Source organism: Solanum verrucosum, unplaced genomic scaffold (assembly GCF_900185275.1).
Source record: "Solanum verrucosum unplaced genomic scaffold, falcon-dt-bn FXZP01001278.1, whole genome shotgun sequence".
Lineage (NCBI taxonomy): Eukaryota > Viridiplantae > Streptophyta > Magnoliopsida > Solanales > Solanaceae > Solanum > Solanum verrucosum.
Genome location: NW_026020317.1, coordinates 907868 through 931073, shown reverse-complemented (window position 1 = coordinate 931073; position 23206 = coordinate 907868). Strand labels below are relative to the sequence as shown.

The 23206-nt window shown below is 32.0% G+C and overlaps 3 protein-coding genes across 3 annotated transcripts; 2 read left to right on the top strand and 1 right to left on the bottom strand.

Annotated features, from left to right (window-relative positions):
- Positions 1-1733: 1733 nt before the first annotated feature.
- LOC125835197 (low-temperature-induced cysteine proteinase-like) lies at positions 1734-4329 on the top strand. The gene is made up of 5 exons (XM_049514324.1): positions 1734-2439; positions 2944-3176; positions 3267-3404; positions 3509-3970; positions 4141-4329. Exons 1-5 carry the CDS (start codon positions 1953-1955, stop codon positions 4282-4284), a joined length of 1464 nt encoding a protein of 487 aa, XP_049370281.1. The 5' UTR covers positions 1734-1952; the 3' UTR covers positions 4285-4329.
- A 7450-nt stretch (positions 4330-11779) lies between these two features.
- LOC125835194 (uncharacterized) lies at positions 11780-14557 on the top strand. Its single transcript, XM_049514321.1, has 3 exons — positions 11780-12974; positions 13056-14048; positions 14143-14557. Exons 1-3 carry the CDS (start codon positions 11925-11927, stop codon positions 14182-14184), a joined length of 2085 nt encoding a protein of 694 aa, XP_049370278.1. The 5' UTR covers positions 11780-11924; the 3' UTR covers positions 14185-14557.
- Positions 14558-15936: 1379 nt separating this feature from the next.
- LOC125835217 (uncharacterized) lies at positions 15937-18510 on the bottom strand. The gene is made up of 6 exons (XM_049514339.1): positions 18136-18510; positions 17967-18043; positions 17830-17866; positions 17500-17707; positions 17048-17354; positions 15937-16401 (listed from the first exon to the last, which is right to left on the bottom strand). The coding sequence occupies exons 1-6, from the start codon at positions 18428-18430 to the stop codon at positions 16264-16266; spliced, it is 1062 nt and encodes a 353-aa protein (XP_049370296.1). The 5' UTR covers positions 18431-18510; the 3' UTR covers positions 15937-16263.
- Between the last annotated feature and the right edge of the window lie 4696 nt (positions 18511-23206).

The following is a 23206-nucleotide window of genomic DNA, read 5'->3' as shown; positions in this document are numbered from 1 at the left end:
AACGTCCCCTTCTTTAGCATCTGGCAGTGAAGGTAATTTACGATCTATACTTTAAAACTTTTTCGTTTTTCTTTTTCTGAACTTAGAGATGGTTTCAATAACAATTTTGGTTTTGTAGAAATAGTAAATGTATAAGCTAAAGGATGAAAAAAAAATAGATATAGGAGAGTACATATGTTATGTCCACAATATTACGTACTTTAATATTTCTTCTTCTTTTTATAATTTTTAGTGACAAAATGATAGTACTAACTCACTTACTGACATTTCAAACTTTGTTTCATAGTAGACAAGTTCAAACCTAAAGATAATCAAGATAATAATGCAAGTATATAATTAGAGCATCTTTTGTTTGTTCTACTAATTATTAATGAAAACGGAGAGCACTATCCACAACATATCAATAAGCCAAAGACTGAAATGGATCATAAAGCTTGTTGATTTATCGTAATTTATTTTTTTGTTTGAAGACAAATCGATCCCTCTTTTTCGTTTTCTCATACTAATCCATAAAACTAAAATCATGGACTTTATATGAGAAAACGAAAAAAGGGACCGATTACTCTTCAAACAAAATACAACAAGCCTACAAGCTTTATAATTGATTTTAGTCTTTAGCTTACTGATATATTATGGATAATGTTCTCCATTTTTATTAATAACTAGTAGGACAAAATAAAAATATGTTTTAATCATACACTTGCTTTATTCTATATCTTAATTATCTTTAGGTTTGAACTCGTATATTGTTGTGCAATAAAGCTTGAAATGTTATTACCATCAAAATATCATGTTGTCATAACTTGAAAAGAAGAAGAAATACTAAAGTATGTAATATTGTGGACATAAATTTATTAGCTTATAAATTTACCATACAATCTAGAAATTAAAATCACTTAAGTTTAGAAAGAGAAAATGAGTAACATTCATTTTACATAACTTAGCTTTCGGTCAGTAGATGCTAAAGAAGGGCAATTTCCTTCTATTGATGCAATGCATTGAAAGAATCATTTCTTAACCACAAAAACAAGGAAAAAGACATAAATACCCCTCAAACTTGTCACCTTTGTGTTGCCTATTATCACTTTAATCTTTTGAAGTAGAATAAATATCTTTGTGTGATGATGCAACACAAAAAACATGCTTACTCTTATGGAGGGCAGGCCATAAACTAGTTAAAATTGCTACTCTCTGTTTCACTTTATATGTCATAACTTGAACGGTCACAAATTTATTACTATTTTGTAATTTAAATTTGTTGCAGTAACTAAATTATGTTTCCGTCTTATTGTTTCATTCTTAATACTGCGTTAGTTGAGAGAGAGATAAACTGTGTTTGCTGCTTTAAGTAAAATTGCTTTACTACGTTTTAAATAGGCTAATACATAATTCTTACACCAAATATTTGTCAAACTGCATAAAATCCAGAAAGGATAGTATGCTATTCATTTCTAGTGGTAATGGGCCCCAAAAAACTGGCACCACTAAACTTACAAATACTACAAAATTCCAAATCGGGGTCCAGTGAATTATATTTCAGTAAATTCATATATCAATATTGGAATTTAGACAGAAGATTGATGATTTTATCGGCTTGGCTTAATATCCTATCGAGTTTCTGATAATTGGATAATAAGGGGTGGATGAGAAATGTTTTGGAGTAAAGATAAAAAAACATCTATCACAGTCTCTTAGAAATAAATATCCAATAAACTAATTAGTATCTTTACTACAGGATAAAGTTTTAGGAGCAAGTGCACTCAAAATATCACTCACTAGCCTTTCCAAAAATATCATTACATTATTGTTCAATCAAATAATTAACAGATAAAAGTTTGTACGCTTGTTCCTCTTCCTAACTTATTCATGACCATAAGGGTCATCTTTTCAAAAGCTATATATAACAGAAGAATCTCAAAGTCATTTATTGGATTGTGTTACTAAAATAAAATATGGGAAATACACAAAAATTCCACGTTTTTCTTCTTCTTAGTTTCCTACTTTTCTTGATCTTAGCAGCATTATCATCTCAAGTTTCTGCTTTTACTACTGATTTTCCAGAATTAATAGACAAGCCGCAAGAGTTGCTTTCAGAAGAAAGAGTTTTCCAACTTTTCCAAGAATGGAAAAAGAAGCATGGGAAAATTTACAAGAATGAGAAAGAGGAAGAAATGAGGTTGGAGAATTTTAAAAGGAATGTGAAGTATATAGTGGACAAGAACTCAAAGAGGAGGTCAGAATCAGACCATTTAGTTGGTTTGAACAATTTTGCTGATATGAGCAATGAAGAGTTTAGCCAAGTCCATACTTCAAAGATTAAGATGCCTTTCAACCAGCAGAACAAGACCGCTATTTCTGCAAATTCTTGTGTTGCTCCTCCTTCTAAGGATTGGAGGAAACATGGGGTTGTCACTGAGGTTAAGAACCAAGGAGCATGTGGTAAGCTGTGCTAATCTCTTCTGCATATTAAATTCAGTCTTTCACAATTCTCCATTTTTAGCGTATAATGGTTTAAGGCATATCATGGACATTTACTTGTAATTACCTTATAAGTGACATATCATTGTGTAAAGATCTTTTACGGCGTCACTACATACAGCTTAAACTCGATATTATACATGGAAGTCTTGTTTTGAACAAAAGAGAGGCACAACAGTAGCATCAGTTAGTTCATAGATCTTTAGTTCCCAATTTGTTGATGCCTATTTAATGGGAAAGAATGAGTAAAAGTCAGGAGTACAACCTTCAATTTTTTGCTACTTCACTTCTATTATAAGCACTTTGTTGATCTAGTGATTACCTAGTAGAAGGATGGTATAGTACCAAAGCTTCCGAGAGTACTCCCAAATTAGGCAGCTGAACCAATGATGTCTTGGGATATCGGTGAGCCTGAAAATATGCGCCTTCTGCAAATATCTTTGATTCTCTGCATTACAAATGCAGGATGTTGTTGGGCATTTTCTGCATGTGGAGCTATAGAAGGAATAAATGCATTAGTCACTGGTGAACTTATTAGCCTTTCAACTCAAGAACTTGTCAACTGTGACACCGCCAATAAAGGGTGTGAAGGTGGACTTATGGACCCTGCTTTTAAATTTGTGATCAACAATAGTGGCATTGATTCAGCAGCTGATTATCCATACACCGAATCCCGAGGCACTTGCAGTTACAACAAGGCATGTGATGGCTGCAATTTCCTATAACATCTTTGTTTCTTTTAGCTTTTTCATTTTTAGGAGAAAATGTTGATCATTTTTGCTCAACAGTTGAACAAGAAGGCTGTAACAATTGATGGATACCAAGATGTTGCACAAGAAGAAAGTGCCCTACTTTGTGCTGTTGCTAGACAACCCGTTAGTGTAGGCATAGATGGAAAAGGCCTTGATTTTCAGCTATATGCAGGGGTAACTCATATATATTGCGTCATTCTTATTGTTACTTCTGTCTTCTTTCAACAAATCCCAATATTAAGCTCTTGGCCTTTCTCTGTTTTTGGGGTTTAATGCAGGGAATCTATGATGGAGAATGCTCTAGTAATCCAGATGACTTATCTCATGCAGTACTAATTGTAGGATACGGTTCTGAAGGAGGAGTTGACTATTGGATTATCAAGAATTCATGGGGAAAATTTTGGGGTATGGAGGGGTACGCATATATAAAAAGGAACACTGGTTTGCCATATGGGATATGTGCTATTAATTCATTGGCTTCTTATCCCATGAAAGAATCGTCTTCCACTCCACCATCCCCTCTGGTTCCTCCACCACCTTCTCCAAAACCAAATATATGTGAAGACAGCTTATATTACTGTCCAGAAGGTCAAACATGCTGCTGCGGCTTAGATTTCTTTGGCAAGTGCTTAGTTCACGGATGCTGTCCTATTGAAAACGGTGTTTGCTGTGAGAATTCAAGATTATGCTGCCCTCAAGACTTCCCATATTGTGATGTTTTACAAGGCCTCTGCCACAAGGTATGACTTAAATCTTCAATAGCTTCTTCGTACCACCGAGACTTATAGTCTAGTGGTACTCGTGAGGTCTTTCACACATACACTTGATAGGTGTGAGTCAAATTCTCACACCCTGTGCCTTCCTCTTTCTCCTAATGTAATAAGATAAAGTTTTGTTTCCCTTTTTGCAGGATTATGGAGACAAAATTGGAGTTGCTGCAAGGAAGAGAACAATAGCCAAGCTCAAGCTACCATGGAGTAGTGGTACCAAGGGAATAGAAGAAATGGACCAAACTTTCCAATGGAAGAGGAATCAGTTTGCTGTGATGCGCTGAAAGAACTTATCCAAGTTATTATAACTTTTATCATCCCAATTGGCAACCCTTAGTGTTAATCTGGTTCTTGTTGTCAAGTAAATATTGTATAAAAATATATAAAAGAAAAATGTAAAAAAACCTTTGGTTGTCTATGTATAATAATTTATGAATCACAATTGCATTCACATTACTTTTAAAAAAATCTCTAATCTCATCTTTTCTTGTTTTTCATGATTGTAACTTTTCCCATGCTTCTGTTTCCAATCCTGGAAAAGTTTGAAAATCTATTGCATCTGGAAAAAAAACTCATTTGGACTATCAAATAGGAAATCACTCATAAAACAAGAAACTTGACATGAATTGTGAGGGTTTGATTCTCTACCTTGTAATCTCCTCCCCGTTTTAAAAAAAATAGACATGATAAGGCATCTATGATATTTCTGTGTGTGTGGATTTCCCATTTTATTTGGAATAAAACAATTTGAGATATTTCTGTTGCTAATCTTACATTGTTTATATAAATAGTTTAATTAGGAGAAGATGAGCCTTTTTTATTTTACCAATCAGTCAAACATTGTATAAGCAAGAGCAGCACTGGTAGTTTAAAACCAAAATCTGTTCCCAAATTAGCTCAACTCAAAATAAATGAGAAAATAAGAAGAAATTAGTTAGCAAGAGGAGGATCGGTAATCTAGATTTTTAAATGATGAAACTGATTTTAAAAATAAGTACTTACGTATTTTTATATGAGTATTGAAATTGATAATAAACGGTTGGTAAAAGAATGTTGATAAGCAATTTTCATATCATAAGCAATTTTGGTCTACTAAAAACAAAATAAACCAAAAACTACTTTTAAACTAGTTTAATCAATTTATAAGTTTATCAAAAACACAACCTTATTACAAAAGTTCTTTCATCCCACAAACCAAATATGAAAGACTTTAGAAATGGATTGATAGAAAGATGGACTAAAGGTTAGATAGGGGGTGTGCTATTACCTAAGTTGAGCCCAACTCATTTTGGTTTATGAACTTTACGACAAAGCAATAATAATATAATGGGCCTAAAACATCTACTCAAAACCTCTAACTTTATGATGAAATTACACTTGTAAATATTCTAGCTATTGTTACTTTCAAACTAGTAGATATGCCCAAATTGTAAATAATACTAGTAATAATATTGTTTTGAAGTGTTTTGACTTTATCACTATATATTCGATACAGTATAGTGTATGGAAGTTACATATGATAAGTGTATATATCAAGACTAAATCAAACTAGTAGTTCTTAGCCTTTTTTTCCTTTTACATATATAGTCAATAGGAAAATTGAAAATGTACGAATAACTAAAGAACAATAGTCAAGATGTTATTGAGATTCAAACACGCGATACTACGATTTGAATTATACACGCATGATTAATTATAGTCGTTCTGTCGAAGTCAATCGGAGAAACTATTACCATTGATCTTTTAAGTACTAACTAAGGATTAGAAAATGGGATTTGGAAGGATAACACTGAATTTGTGCAAGTGTTATCATTTGTGGTCTAAAGAAAAATAAAATGTAAGGGTTGAAAGGCATGGGAACATGATCATAGCATGTGTATAAACCAGTTAGCACATGGAATGTTGTCTCTACTCTTCAAACACATAAAAATTGACACGAGTGAACACCTCATCCATACATTCATTCTGATAACATCACGACAAACATTTCCTGCATCTATAAACTTTTTTCTAATGCTCTCCACCATCTTTCTCAAAATAAATATTTGTTTTATCTCATAAACGTCGAGGGCATTTTAAAGCTAAAATATAAATGTTAACACGTTGTTTGGCCGGTTGTTACACATTATTTTATAATGTATTATATTGTGTTGTACTATATCGTATGATATTATTTTAATAAATATAATGTTTGAATAGATTGTATCATTTTTCGTTGGTTACATAAAGTCACATATCAATAATTTGAATGATAAATCTATAAGAATTGTAGGGTACAAAGTAGAGTTTTTTTTTTGGAACCCCGGGTAAACCATTGTAGGGTACGAAGTACAGTTTTTTTTGGAACCCCAAGATAACGTCCCACGGCCTCTACAACCTTTGTCATTCGGGTGAGTACTCTGTGGTGAGCACTTTGTGTGCACTGGGTAAACACCCCAACGCACTAGGCAAGCCCTATGCCACAAGCTCGACTCAGAAGGCATTGAGGGGGGATCGATCCCGAGTCATCCGTGTGGATGACCACCCTCCAAACCAACTAAGCCATCCCGAAGGACGTACGAAGTAGAGTTACTATGAAAATGAAGAATAAAAGATAAAATAAGACTATTAGTAAAGACAAAATGAGAAGAAACCATTAAGGTAACATGCGAGCATACCAAATCGATCGTTACAGAAAAATGAGACTTTTCACCGTTACTTAATGATGAATTTAAACTATACGATACAATAAAATAACAATCAAAATAAATATTGTGTTTAAACTAACAATACAACGTAATACAAACAATCGGACAAATTTATAAATGAGTACAAACGAGTAAATATTCTATTCCACTTAAATAATTAAGGAAAAATCCTTATTTTAGATTGGCATGCCTACTAATTACGCCCTAATCAAACGACAAGGAGGTCTGCTATTTCTACGCTCCAAAGGAAGATTGAATTTTAAATATTTTGACACAAATAATTACAAGATGTGACATAACATGGGTGAGGTTTTGGTCTTTTCCCATTTTAATAGGCAGTTGAAAAAAATAGATAATGAGAATTATGATAGGTGCCAAACTTTTGTGGCCCAAGTTTAATGCTTGAATAACTCAAGAAGAGTAGTAATGAGAAGATTGCTTGAGAGGTGAAAGAAGAAGCAAAAAAAGAAAGAAAAAAAGAGGCTAATAAATGGCCATCATATTTCACAAGGAATATTGATTGTGAAGTCCTTAAATTACAAGACAACATCACATGGCATATATTCAATTATTATTGTTATATGCATTTTGATTAACCAAACAATATTGATTATAGTAGGGGACCTTCTTCAATTCATTTGCAATCTAAAATTAGACCCTTTATTATTATGCTCTATTAGACAATAGCATTTATTAATTGTACCTTGCCTCCTCTTCTTCTTTTTGGAGAATAAGAAAGGGATGAAAATTATTACTCCTTCTTCTTCTGTCCCTAATTACTTGTTCACTATTTCTTTTTTATTTGTCCCTAATTACTTATCCATTTTGACAAATCAAGAAAGGACAATTTTTTTTATCTATTATACCCTCAATTAATTACTTTAAAAAAGGTAGAACTTTTTGAAAAGCTTAAATTTTTAATTCACTTACTTCATAATTAATAGAGATAAAATGGTAAAGTCACTACGTTAATTATTGTTTTCTTAATAGGTGTGACAATTCAAAAGTGGACAAGTAATTCGGAACTGAAGGAGTAGTAATTACCAAAGAATATAAAGAGAAGGGAAAATTATAAATTTGGGGTCCTATAAAGTACAAAAAATATTCTTTTAAGGTAGAAAAATAATGTAAATAAGAATACACAAATTCTTTTTGAGATATAAACAGGGTGGGAAATAATATATTTTCTTGTTTTTTTTAAATATAATTTTTTTAAAAAAAAGAAGGGAAGTCGTTGGAGTACTTTCTTTACCCCTAATTCTCTTTACCTTACTTTCAAAAGTACAGGGTATTTATTAAGCAAAGAGGACAGAGCAATTTTTTATGAAAATTTAGGGTTTAAGGTTATTAAATTCCAAAAAGTACATTTTTCGAAGTTCCAAAATGATTTTCTTTCACAAAGTTAATAGGCTAAAATGGAACAAAAAAGTGATTAGGTTTAAATTCAGACATTATAGCGTATTGACCTTCTAATTATTTAAGCATTATCGAGAATTCTAATGAGATGAATAAGATCTTTTTATAAAAAAGTTATCTTATATTTACATCAAAAAACAATAACTTGACATATGTCTTTTGAATTCTTTTTGTCACTTAACTATGTGCATTTTCACCTAATTTATTATTCAATTATGATAAAGTACATTGATTTTGTGTAAATACAGAATGAAAATAGGATTTTATAGGACCTCTCCACTCTTAATTAGAAATTTTGAGTGTGAATATTATATGTGAGCGAAAAATCTTGATAGAAAACACAACAATTCTAATTATAAAAGTGACAACCATCTGAAATATACTTGTCTAAGTGTAAAAAAAAAAAAAAAGTTCACCCAATTTTTTCATGCTTGTGAATCATTCCCCCATATACTATTTTAATTTCATAACAATAAAGAAAATACAAGGATAAATGATTTCTGAATACTGAGGTATCCAACAAAACATTGGCGCCAATCTAGGTCAAAATTTCATAAGTTTAGCTACTAGATTTCATGTTTAACTTTCTCGATCCCCTTTTTCTTTTTTCGTGTCATTTTTTCAAATATTATAAGTAAACAAGTTTCTAGGTGGGGTTTAGGGGGGGTGGGGGGGACCCTAATCCAAGAGTGAGGTTAGTCACAATATTATAATACGAGTATTTATAATCAGTATTTTATATAAATATTTCTAAAAAATTTAATGACTCAAAATATAATAATATTAACTTAATTATAACTAAATATTTTTTCGGTACCTTATAAAAATCTATTATCACTAAATATTTATTTTATATAGTACTGTCCAAATATAATTGAAATTACAAAGCAAAATCCAAACAAATCACTAAACATACTGAAATTTCGGCGCTTATGTCTCTGTAACTAAAATAATTATGTCTTTTCTTGAAAGATGCCATCCCTTTATTTAGGTGACATTTTTTGTCTATTACCTTTATATTTATTTAATTTTGCTAAGCGTGTCCAACAGACAAACCTTTCTTAATTAACCGAAAAAAAATAATTCTCCAATAAACAAATACTTTTGGATTGATGACATTGTCAATTATAGCAGACAATAAAAGTCATAAAAAAAAGTCTTTCATGAAAAAATTAGTTTGAAGAATTTACTTTTCTTTAGGGCCCTATTGGCAGTTTCTTAAAAGCTTTTTACGAAGTTGTTGGAAATTTAGACTAAGAAATTATTTATATACAACCACCACCAAATTCTAAAAGCATAACTTAATGCACAAATTAAGTGGGAGGGACTACCAATTTATTTATTTTTGGACTTTTTTCATTCACATTACTCACAAGACTAAAAGTGTCATAATATTCAATATGTTCCACGAGAGAAATTGTTTGAAAATTGAAATTAACAAACTTAAGCAAAGAGTTTTTCCAATATGAATAGTTTCGTTACGAGACAATGTAGGGTCATGCATGGTTTATAATTTATTTATTTTGTTGTGATGTGACATAAAATGAAAGCAAAGTAATTAAAAGAAAACACAAGCAACTGTTCAATCAGTGTCTATATCGTTGCTAAAAAAACTTAATTTCAGTAAGGGGTACGTTTGCGTTTAATAAATGTTTGATAATGTAAATTTAAATTATTTGAGTTATTAGTGAATTGCGAATACGGATAACTATTTATCTTCAATACGACTAACACAATTATTTTAGAGTAGTACAATATAAGTTCCATCAATGTCTACATTTGGCATTGTAAGATCACATGCATGAATAGACATTACAAAATTTATTGTACTGCTTCACACCAAAAATTTAGTCACGAAAGTTTTAGCTTTTAAATAATTAATTATTTTTCTGAGAGATCTATTTAAATATAAAAATAAAAATGAAATTAATATAACATACATTAAATAATATGTCCACGAGCTTGAGTCCCAGCCACTGTTAGTAGTTGGGTCCTCTATCTCCCTGTCATATATGTTTCTTAAAAAGTAGGTCGTATAAAATTGAATCGAATTTTTTTAATTGATTTATCAGTAATGAATTATTGATTTAACAGTTTTGACGATGGTTTTGATTTTTTTTATTTTCGGATTATCGATTCTTAAAAGTTTGAGATTTTTTCTTAACGGATTAACTGATAACCCCATAGTGAATTAAATAATTATATTTATACCATTTTGTATATAAAGTGTTTGACTTAGAATTTAGTTTTCTATTTTTCTTTATGTCTATCTCAAACTCTTGGTTATTCTACAATATAAAAGCGTTTGATTTTTAGCAAGATACAATCTGTGAACTCAGGTACATGATTCATTTGGTTTGTCACATTGTTCTAAGTGATTTTTTTGTGTGTGTATCAAATCTTAATGGTTAAATCGATAATGATCAATAACCGATAAACCAATAAACTTCAAACTGAACCGAACCGACCGATCAACATCCAGGTGTACAATTTTATTTTTTGACTTTTATAGGATAGAAGGTAGTAGAATACTACCTTTTATCAAAATCAAAATATTAATGGATAAAAGGCGGTGATCCTAAGTTGTGTTGATTAAATTTTTTGACTTTCGAGTCACTAGAAGAATTATGATTACATGAATTCAAATTTAATCGAAATCAACAGACTAAGTAAATGGATCAATAAAGTAGTTACTGAAAATAGAGCTGAGGAAGTGATAAATAGAGGAGGCGAAGAATTTTAAGGCCGTTAGCGTATTAACTGTCAATTTGATCCTCTCTTTCCATGTTTTATGTGAACCCCACCCACCCCATCTAGTATACTACAGTCATCACTAAAAAAGCAAAAAGCACCAAGCAAAGGCTGACCATTCTTCCATTTTTCTCTCTCCAATTTGTGCCCTTTTTTTTCTCTCCACAACTCGCGCCATCATTCAAGGACACATTTCACTCAACTCTCACTCCTTTAACTTTCCCCCCTTCAACTTCAAGGTATGAGCCATTAACATTCTCTTCTTGGGGTTCTCTTTTTCTTGAAATTTTTGGTAAAGTTTTCATCTTTTTCTCACACTGTATAGGTATGAACTTATTTTCTTGATTGTTATCTTTTCTGTTTAATGCATTCTTTTGGTTCTTGGAAAATGATAATGGTAGTATTTGTTTTGTTAAAGAAAATTATGGGTGCCCATATCTGGAATGTTAGGTTTTATCCTCTAGTTATGGTTCTGTTTTGGCTACTTTGTGACTGACAAGATCTTATTTTTTTAGTATTATGTTAGGAATTAACAAGGAAATAAGAGTTTCAAGTGTTCTTGGTTTATGGTTTCTCTCATTTTCTCACTTCTTTCTCACTTCTTTTGATTTACTAATTGTTAATTAGCATCCCCTCTTCTTAGTTTACTTGTATAATTAGCCTTTAATTCCCCAAGAGAAATAGCATGTTATTCCATTGTTTCTGAATTCTGTTTTTGCCTTTTTTGAGGGGGTGGGGGTAGGGGTTGGCAATAAAGAGTTATTATTCTCATTTCTCTTTGTTAAAAACTTCAATGGGGCATTTTAATCAATAGTATCTGTCTTGTAGTTTCATTTAATTTTGATTAGTGCAATTCTGAATCTGTGGTGTTCAATGTAGTACTTTCCTTTCTCTATTGTACTTAGTTCTGTATGGAGATAGGTTGTTCATCTGTTTTCTTTCTTGAAACTGTATTTTGATTTCTTGAATTCTCTTTTTTTGTAGTGATTTGGAAGGCATATACGCCATTGTTGATTGCTAATTTTGTTTCGGAGGGAAGGGAATAGAAATTTTGTTAGTTGAACAGACAAATGGCGAAAAAGCAGCTGGATTTCAATGCACCTCTTTTATCTGTGAGGAAAATAGCATCATCTTTAACTCCCAATGAGAGAGCAAATAAAAAGATGGCAGATAAGGTACCACCAAATCGACAACAATCACTACCTGTCAAAAAATCAGATTGGGAATTGACTGAGGTGACAAAACCAGTAGCTGTTCCATTTGTGTGGGAACAGATCCCTGGAAGACCAAAAGATGACATTGAAGTCCGAACTAGCCTTCGTGTGGAGCGTTCAAGTAGTCCTAGGTTGCCTCCAGGAAGATTGCCAGAGACTGTTCGGTTCTATTCGGGTGAAAGGCCTCGTACTCGTAACATTTACAGGTCTCCAGCTGAAGGACTTCCTTGGATGGATCATGCAGCTTTACTGGATAGACTGGTGGAAAGTATATACACGAGAGGAGATAGAGAAAGTGAGGATGGTGCTTATTCTGATGGTCCTGAAACAATGTCACCTACCGAATCCTTATCCTTGAACTGCAGTGTCAGTGGTCTGAGTGGACATCAAACTTCAGATTTGCAACCATCCGGAACCTTTTCCATTGACTCCCAAACTAGAGACTTTATGATGAGTCGATTCTTGCCTGCAGCAAAAGCTGTTGTGTTGGAGACGCCTCAATACGTTCATAAAAAAACAGTCTCTGCTGAACAACCGATGCCAGTCAAAAAGCTGGTCCCCGTGGAACGAAAACCTTTGGTTAAGCCATTGGAGTCTAACCCTGTCTCATATTATAGCAGCCATCCAGCTGATGTAGGAAGTGAAACTGAAGATGATGTGCCTGAGAATCCGGACAAAAAGCCAAGTAAAGGGTGGAGATTTTTCCCTCGGATTTGTGTGAAGAATTCTTTGTGCCTATTAAATCCACTGCCAGGATTGAAAGTGAAGACACGTGCTCCGACACCCTCGCCTCAAGCAGTAAAGAGAGTTTCAGGAACGAAACCAAAGATGGCCCAGAGTCCCACATCTTATGCTCATGAAGTCAAGAAATTAACTAGAAAAGCTTATAGTGGTCCTCTTGAGAAGGTAATAATCATAGTAACAGTTTCTTTTTGTCCTAAGATTAATAAGATTTATTTTTGTTTCTAACGATCAGGTTCTTTGCAGAATGCTTGTGATACCATTAATAAGCAAAGATTTCATTCTGGAGTACTGTCTCGCGAGCTGTACAAAGCTGATAATAGAAGTATGTCCGGGCAGCTGTCTAATCCAAACGACTCATGTAAGCTAGTTGGAATCTCTCCTGGCAGGCGTTCAAGAAGTGGGGCTATATCTCCTTATCGAAATGTAGCACCCCCATCTCCGTTCAATGAGGGTACAAGGTTTCTTGGTGTCCCAAAGGAAATGGAGAGTCTTTGGGCTAGTCGCTTTGATTCATTCCGCAAAGGTTGCTACACTGTCAAGGACAAAGCAGTACCACAGAGAATGGGCACAGGAAAGTTTTTTGATTCGCCAAGTGAAGTAGTTGAGAAAACCTTGTACATAGATTCTGTAGATAATGTGCAAATTTCAGCCCCTAACGCTGCTTCTTTGAAACCCAAGGGAATAGTGAACTCCCCGGATAAGAATATGAAAACTCTGGTTGAAAACAGAAAACTGCTTGAAAACTTGGCTGCCATGGCTCCTATTCAAGGTGCCAGGCGCTCAGATGTTTTAGAGAAAAATAGCAAACAGATTGTTGAAAAGGAGTCTTCCCTTGATTTGATTGAAGCTTCTACAATTTCCATAGCAACACACAAAGGTCCTGCTGATCAAGAGTTTTTGAAACTAAAGCAAAATGTTGATACAGTATCTGGAGCCTTAGAGTCTTCAAAAGTTCATCCTTGTGGGAATTTAGTTACAGAAAATGAAGATAACCAAAATGCAAAAGACTCAAAAGATTCTAACCTTACCTCCTTGGAATCTACTTTACCACCACCATTACCTAAATCTCCCTCTGAGTCTTGGCTTTGGCGCACGCTGCCTTCCATTCCTTTGAGAACTCCATTCTTGAGTTTTAACTCTAAGAAGCAGAATCAGAAGTCCCAAACTGATGGTACCAAGTGGGAGACAATCGTGAAAACTTCTAATTTGCATAAGGATCATGTCCGTTACTCTGAGGTAACCTCCTTTTTATCTTTTAAAGTTTTCTGTAGCAAATTTTGATGTTTGAGAAACTGAAATTTATTATTTTTGGTCCATTTTGTTTGAACAGGAGCTATATACTCTTGGTTCTTGTCAGCAGAGCAAATCTTGAAGATGGATCATTCATAAAGATGAAACATCTTGTTTCTTTCGGTATAGCTTCAGTGCTATCCTGAAACTACATTTCATTCCTCTTGGAATTTCCTTGTCACTATTTTAGTCTAGGTATACGAGGAAATTTTTTTCCTATTCCACCTCAAAAAATTACTTGGTTTTGATGGTGGCGATTGTTGTAATTTTCAATATTGACATAGTAGTGGGCATGAGAATTGCTGAGTTTTTTGTGTTCCTGAAAACCAGCCCTTGCCTTGAGATATGAATGAATGACATTTGATTCTATATGACATTCTGGTATAGTATTGTTTTTTCATAATGTGTGGCATTGAAGTAAATATCTTTAGCTTTTCTGGTAATATTTGATTCAATTCTTCATCTTTTGGTCCATTGAATGAGCTAGCTCACCAATATATAACATTTTGACAAGAAAAAGCTCAGTAGTAGTCCGGACCTTTTATCTGAAACAGGCTCGAGTAACGGAGTTTCAAGGTTATACCATATTTGGTGGAAGAATAGCTTCATCCCTTATTCAGAGTCAAGGTCTTAAAGACGAATTCAGGATTTAGGGTCGGGGGTGTTTGAGTATGCATACATTTTCTCAAAAATTTCATCGATCTATATGATCCATGATTCCATGTCGAAAGCCACAAGTGCACTTGAGTTTGAGCCTGCAGTCAATAGCCTAAATCTCCCTCCATCACCTAGAGTAAAGCACAGGCTCACAGGATGCTACAGATATGTTTACACTATGTAATTGGTTGATAGCAATAATATTGAGGTGTTTAAGTTTCGGAAAAAACTAAGTCTATTTATGCATCTGAGAGAACACCTTGATCTAGAGTTGAACCCTAAGTTTGCTTGGTATGCGGGATAAGGTGGGATATTCCATGATTACGATTGAGATTAGATTTATATTCTGTTTGGTTGATGGTATAAATCATCTGGGGATAAATTTAATTTGTAACCAAACACATAAATCTAATCCAAACTTAATCTTGAGATATTCCATCCCACTTGAAATTATTTTATTCTACATGGGAGGTGGGATATAATTCCAAGACTATAGTCCCGCGATAATTTAGTTCGCATACAAAACGACCCTATAAGATCTGTGGCTTCAGCCTTCACATAGGAAAGGGAACTGTTGGGGCCTAACATGAGTCTAGGCCCAGCCCTCAGTCAACCTATGCAAGCCCAGGTGGGATTGGATCTTATCCAAGCCCAATCCATTGGACACTTTAAATACCTCATTCTCTTCATTTGTATTTCAAGAAACTAAAATATCAATTGTCAGCTATATATCTCACAGAAAAAGAGAAATTTGGAACCATACACTTAAATAAGAAATACATTAATCAACTTCACAATTTACCAATACCTTAGATTGAAAGAAAGAAAGAGAGATAGAGAAGACAAAACAAACTACAACAATAACAACTTGCCTCAATCTCAAATAAGTCAAGATCAGCTATATGAATCCTCATTTCATCATTTAAGTTAAGAGAAAGAAGAATACACTAAAAATGATCTTTGCAACAATATATTAAAGGCAATTAGCACTCTTTATAGATATCTTTACATTATTTCTCTTATATATTTTGTACGTCGAAAAAGAGTACAACTTCCGATTTTTAAAGTTTTTAATGATCTTTATATATATTCTCAATCTGAATTATGACATGCTACTACAGAAATCGACATGATTTGTTCTGGTAAAAATAACAACAATATATAATTTTGGTTTTACTTTCTGAAGAAAAGAGAATATCCCACTAATATTAAATACATGTAGCAAGATAGTAAATATTATATTGTTTTGTAAAACAAAGAAAAACTAAGAATGAGAGAGATATAAGTGGCAACTCAAACTGTATGGTAATTGGATGCGGCCTATAAAGCAAGTACTTAGGAGATCTGACTCCAATTAATTAATGTTAATTGCTTGGTCAGATCTCAAGTACTCACCCTCCTACCTAGGCTGCTATCACTCATGAACAATAATTAACAACCTAATTAATAATAAAACTTTTGTATGTTTAAGAACTCTAGCTAATTTATTAACTAAAGTAGGAAGCTAAAGAGAAAGCATCGTGTTTATATCTGACTGATCCATCCTCTTCTCATTAATCTTGTCATCTGTGCTTCTGCTTAATCTTAGTTGCAAATCAGGTAACCATTCTTTTTCCTCAAAACTACTCTTGTCTTCTTTCATCTGCAAAGTCAAAATTACAGTTAGAATATATTTTGACGAGATATTTCATGAGTCAATATGAATTATGGTCGTTAAGGTCACATTATAATACAGATTTTTTTCGCTCATTGAGAAAGGATAAAGGCCCTGGATGAGCTGAACTAGGCAGGTCAAAATAGGGCCCAAGTTGACATATACACGACTCTATGACTACCATTAAGTCATATCCACAAAGCATAATTTACAAGTTTACTACTTCAAAACAAATTCAACGTAGTGTTTGAAGTTTTATATGACTGAAATTCAACTATTTTTGTTTGAACATCAGGCATAAATAGCTAAACTCAATGCTTGCTAACTTTAGACACTGCATGCAATTTGAAGTTGTTTTAAAGTGGTAAATATTTGCATTTTTAAAAAAAAAATAGGGTGTCCGGATACACTATAACAAAAACAATTTTTAGCGGCTTTAAATATACACATTAACAAAGAGAGCTAAAGCCTTTACCGACATTAGTTAATTGCCATTGGATCCAATGTCGGCTATAGGCTAAATGCCACTAAAAAAAATGACAATTAAACTATTGTTGTTAATTAATTGTCATACTTCATGAAATTTTTATGTTAAAATAGATTAAGCTAATAAACAGACGAGTCATATTTTTACCTCAATCCTGCAAGGTGTCACAAGATTTTGCTCAAGGGCATTGTTTCTGCAGTTCCACTTGGAATATGATTGTCCCAAATTTTGTTGAAGCAAAAAATGGGAGTTTTTAGCTGTTTTCTCCTCCCATTGATTGGGGATGAACTTTTTCTGTTCAAGAAATTGGGTTGACCTAATTGGCATAATTCCATTTTGTTCAATTACTACTTGTCTTGGTGTTTGCCAGCTCTTCATTCTCAACAAATCTTCCCCTTTTTGAAACTTGCTATTAAGTAAACTTCCTTGATTATCGGAAGACCACGGCAAGTACCTATATACATTAATTAAATTATTACTTGCTCGTTTCATTTTACTTGATCGATCCATATATTTTTTTTCATACTACCCTTAGTTAAATAACTACGTAAATTAGTAGTAATCAAATTTAGCGTTCCAAAGCAACATAAGTATTGTACCTGGAAAAAATGGTTTTGGCCTGATATGGGGGTCTTGAAAAGGAATGGGGTTTAAGTGCATGGTTATCATAGTTAAAATTCCTTGCCAACACAATGGCACCATTCTTCATCTTGAAATCTTGTATAGGGTTATATCTTTGACCACTTAAGTGGCTTCTAAAGAAATAGCTTCTTCCTTGCATTGACCTATTATTACCACGCCCTAACACTGTCAAAATGAAACACCATTAATTTAGTCGGGATTTCAATGCGGGTTCCAGACACAACCAAAAAAAAAAGTATTGGTGTTTTAAGGAAGAGAAATTTCTAATTTGAAAATAAATGTAGTACCTTGTCCAGATTCATCAAGTTTCTTGCTTCGATACATCTGGATCAAATAAGTAACTTATATTAATTACATTAAAAACAAAACACCAAATTAATATAAGTATTTCAATTTATCACAAAATATATACGTATATGATTACCTGTAGATGACTTTTTACATGAGCAATACTTAGACCTCTCACATTCATCATTTGTAGAACCAACTTAGGTGTGGCTCCTGAAAAAATAAAAAAAAACATTAAATAAATATTTCTCGAATATATGTAGTTATCTTTTAGTTGACGTGATAGTATATATATAGTGGCTTACTTTCTTGACCACCAAGTCTTTCAATGGCATGAACAAAAGAGCGATGGAGGTCTGGAGTCCAACGTAGCCTTGGCAATTTTGATCGAACATATTGCCTTACGTTTTTCTTTTCAACATCACTACTAGTATTATAATTTCCTTCAATTTCTTTCTCACTACTATCTTCCACCTCAATCACTTCTTCTTCTTCTTCTTCCTCTTCCTCTTCGAGTTCCCCTTTGTTGTCTTCATTCAGATCAATGGATGAAGAAGATGCTTTTTCCATAATATATTCCATTGAATTATTTTCCGCCATGACTATTTATACGTCTTGTCTGTCTTACTCAATTATAATGCAAAGAGGTTTGTCTTCAATGCAATTGATCAGAAACAACCCTGCATTGTGTAACATTCATTACAATATATACTAAAATAGATAATTGAACTATATCTACAATAGAGAATCCCATGAACCATCGAATCTTTGGACACAAGTTGCACCTAAGGCTATCAGGACGTCACATATCGTGTACGTAAAAGATATGTAAATCAAAAAACATGGTACATGCAATTTCTTTTTCTAGCTAGGTGTGTATGTGTGCATATATATTGTACTGTTGTTTTCTTTATTGAAGAAATTAAAGGGGGGGCCGGGTTGTAGATGTTTTTCTTGATTTTGTCCCAACATTACTCTATTTATTAAATAATAGTAACAACTATAGAATCAACATATTTAATTTTACAATGTTGTGTACTTAGTTACAGTCTGTTTTTTTTGTGTGCAATAACAATATTGTACTCTTTGCCAGTGGTACAAAATATATAATTCTGACAGTATCAACTGCTAGTTGGAAAATTTGAAGTTTGAAAGCGGCAAAAATCTGCTACTAGAATTTAATGGTAATTATATTCCTAGTGTTTTATATTATTTTCCTATGGATGTAGTTGATACATGACATAAAGAAATGTTCAGTCAAATAAAGACTGTTAAAAAAATGGGTCCTCGGGGGTTTACGAAATTTAAAAAGTTCTAGAGTTTTTTATGATGATTTTAAAATCCAGCGACATTTATTCTTGTTTAATATCCTCAATACTAGGAAACTTTTACTGTGCACTTCATTCTTCTTCAGATTTCAGAACCGCCCAAAAAACGGATAGATGTTAGAGGAAGGATCGGACCATGAGGGACTATTATAGACAATCTTATCATGTATAGTTACTATTCTCACCGCTAAAACTTCTAACTTCCTAATTACATGACATTAATTTTACCCGGTACATCAAGATTCCCTTTTCCAACAACATATGTATAAGAGGAAACAAAAGTCTTGAAAAAGGAGTAGATATATAATTAAATTGATTAACCCTAGTTTTTTTCACATGGAAATAATTCCAAATTTTCATAAAATGCATAATATGGTTGTGCTGAAACCATATTAGAATCGATCTATTTGCATAAAGTTAAGGGGAAAAAATGATCGATATTAACTTCCTACATAGTACTGCAAGATAACAAAATAGAGAAAATTTGTTCAAAAGAAATTAAAAGGAAACAATTATCAATTACTGGCTAATTACCACCAAGCACTGGAAAAGAGAAAAGAAACAATTTCCAAACTGGGTAATTAAATAGAACTAGTTTATATTCCTAATTAATCTAGAATATTCCTATTTTTTTCCCATATATATATATACTTCATAGAGGAAATTTTTTTTAAAAAGGAAGTTTTTCTAAATACAAACCATCGATCAGCTGCTGTGCTTAGTCTCCAAATATTAAAGCTTGTTTAGACGATCGATGAATCACTTGCTGAAGATGGAGTCAAACATACCCTAATTTGGCAACGTAACAATAATAGATACGCCTTTGTTTCAAACAAGTTGGTCGATCCGATCAACTATAAATATGAATCACTATTCTCCCAATCGATCAGCCAGAAAATATATATATATGAGAAGACAAGAAATTTTCCTTTGGTAGTGGGGTATATAATGGGAGGAGAAGGTGTTGTTTTCCCTTTTGGGAGTTGGGAGGTTTTTGTATCATTTAACAATGGAATTAATTTTCAATGCCAATGACTTTTTTTTTACTTAGATTAAATGCAAAAATGAATACATTTAATTTTAATAAGAAAATTAGAAGCTTTTGGACGTAACTTGGTGCTCATTATAGTGCAATAATTCTGACATTTATATATAATTAATTAATTATTATATAATAAATGAGACGACTAGTCCAATTCGTTTTGGTTGAACTTATCATATCATGTGACTTTCCCGAAAAGTTATTTTATAATCTGTAAAAAAAAAAATATGTTTGACAGTTGTACCTTCTCATGTGATTATATATCTTTTAGTTTGACCTTTGTTGAGGACTTTTCCATTTGAATGAAAGTAAAATAAAATAAATTTTGTTTATTTTTTTCTATTTCAGCTAAAAGTCGTATTCATATGGCAATTGTCCAAATAACTACTCCCTCTCTCCCTGTCTGATACATTTCGAATTTAGAGATTCAAACAAGTATATATTTAATTGTAAATTTTTCATATATCTTTTAAATATTTTGAATTGCTAATTATTGTGACTGAAAATACTTTTTACATGGTTTACAAATATATATATTTCATTCAATATTTTTTTTTGAAGATTTCATGTGCAAATTCTCGTTCAAACTTAAATTGTTTGACTCTCACAAAACGGAACGTGTCATATAAATTGGGACAGAGGGGTATCTATTATTATGATTTATTTATTTATTTGACGATGGGTGTCTCTTGTGTGTAATTATCAACCTCCTGAGAATTTGGCTTAGTTTGATTTTGGTGTTTATTAATTACAATATATGTTGTAATTTAATAATGAGATACTTTTATATGTTAAACAACGTGAAATTAAACACATGATATCTTTATACCGAAAAGCAAAAAAAATTATATTGATTATCATGATTCATGAGGACGTTTTTCAAACTTGTTTTAAATAATGTTTTTGTTGAATCCATGATCTATTTAATAGTTTTTTTTCATCTCATAAAAATAAAAATAAGAATAAAATTTGTAATGTACGCGTACGCGTCAATTTTTTTAGACCCCAATTATAACATTATACTGAGTTGCTTATAAATATAACACAATGAGTTTATTAGGAAAATGTTCAAATCAAAACTGTTGTTCATTTCTCTACACAAATCTTTATTCTTTATTTTAAAGATAAACATATTGGTTAATTTCCCTTCCAACAAATTCTAATTACTTAAACATGAGGCCGGGTTGTACCTTATATGTGACATACGAGTTAGTCCTTCACGAACTAGCTAGCTAGCTGCCTAAAAGTATAGTTAGGTAAAAAATGTGATTAATTCTAGCAATGATTGCTATTGGAAATATAATTAAAAAAATAAAAAAACTTGCGACTAAATAATCCAATGTTACGTAGTCAACTATTAGAAAATTCATAATAATTTAATGGTTTAAGTGGAGTACTACTCACAAAATAATTATCAGAGTATTTGTATATTTTTGTAAATAAATTGAACTTTAAATTAACTTTTCATTTTGACAAAATAATATATAGTCACATAAATGTTTATGAAAACTAAGTGTTTTAAAAGTTTGTTTTTCTTCTTAATTAAACTTCATATTTAGCCAATATATATCACATAAATTAAAACTAATGAAAGTAAGTATTGTATTCATTTCTTTCTCTTTGGGGTCATTTGGTAGGATATATTGTCTATTGACTACTACTCGGTTAGATGCTCATATTTATTATTCGTAAATGGTAGATTAATAAAGATGTTATTATAGGGAAATCATATCTATCCAAAAGAGAATCCAATATTTCTTGGAGTGAAGATAATAATTTATGTATTTAATTAGGTATGATATTATTTAATCCTTTGTTAAATAGGAATGATATATCTTCAATCTATGTGTAGCTTAGCAAATCATTATATTGACAATACAAGAGTTACTAATACATGAACAAATATGATTAAAAATTTGTCTTTAATACACCAAATTAAATTGTGGAAAAAAATAATTTCAGTATAACTTATAATTACAACATACAAATTTCAACATTATCAATCTATTCAATATTATTCTTATATACTCTATCAAATAACTCGTCTATGTTCACATGGTGCCTTGTCGTGTTCTTTGTCACAATACTCAACAATATTTAAGTTTGCATCCCCCTATTTTGCATACATAGAGTTCCTAAAATTCCACATTTGAAATTATTAATCTTGAAATTCATCTTACTAGTACTCGTACTTTAGAATGAATTAACCTTCATTTTACTATATACTATAATTTATCTTGGAAATTAGAATTAAATCTTAATCTTCACCAAACTATACGGCTAAGCCATTTTTTTTGTAAAATAAAGTCCCCACTCCCCTACTCCCTATATACCCCCTACCTTTTTCCATATTTGTTGTACTTATTCTCGATGGTCAAGTCTTTCTTTAATCTCTAGTATAGACATAACAACTTATATATGTAGCCTTTTAAGATAGTTTATTTGCTAACATTAATTGAAGAAGGAATTTCAGAGTTGTAGGGTACAAGTGGTGGGTGAAATTATATGAATTAGTCAATTTTTGGCGGGACAGGTGCATGCAATCAAAGAAGATGTAAAAACCTTGACTTTTGCCATCCACTAATATATATATATATATATGCCGACTGCATCGACGTTAATTAGATTACTAGCTAGGATAAGACAAGGTTAATTGAGAGAAAAAATCAAATTAATATTCAAATTGACCCACTTATTATAAAACAGCAGCCAGTGCTTATCTAAACTAAAATCATCACCACATGATCAAGATTTAGAATTATTGTAATTTGATATGTTAACCTATATTATGTTTATTATAGTTAAACTCTTTTAAATGCTAAATCATAGAGTTATTCAAGTCTTTTAAACAACTAACTTTTTTTCTTGGCTAATGAAATGCGCGCAACTTAAATTAAAGCAGAAAATTAAAGTAATTCAATACATAAAAGGACAAATAGTAATGACTTAATGAGCCTGTTTGAAATAGTTGATGAGTAATAAGTGTTGAAATTAATTTTATATTTA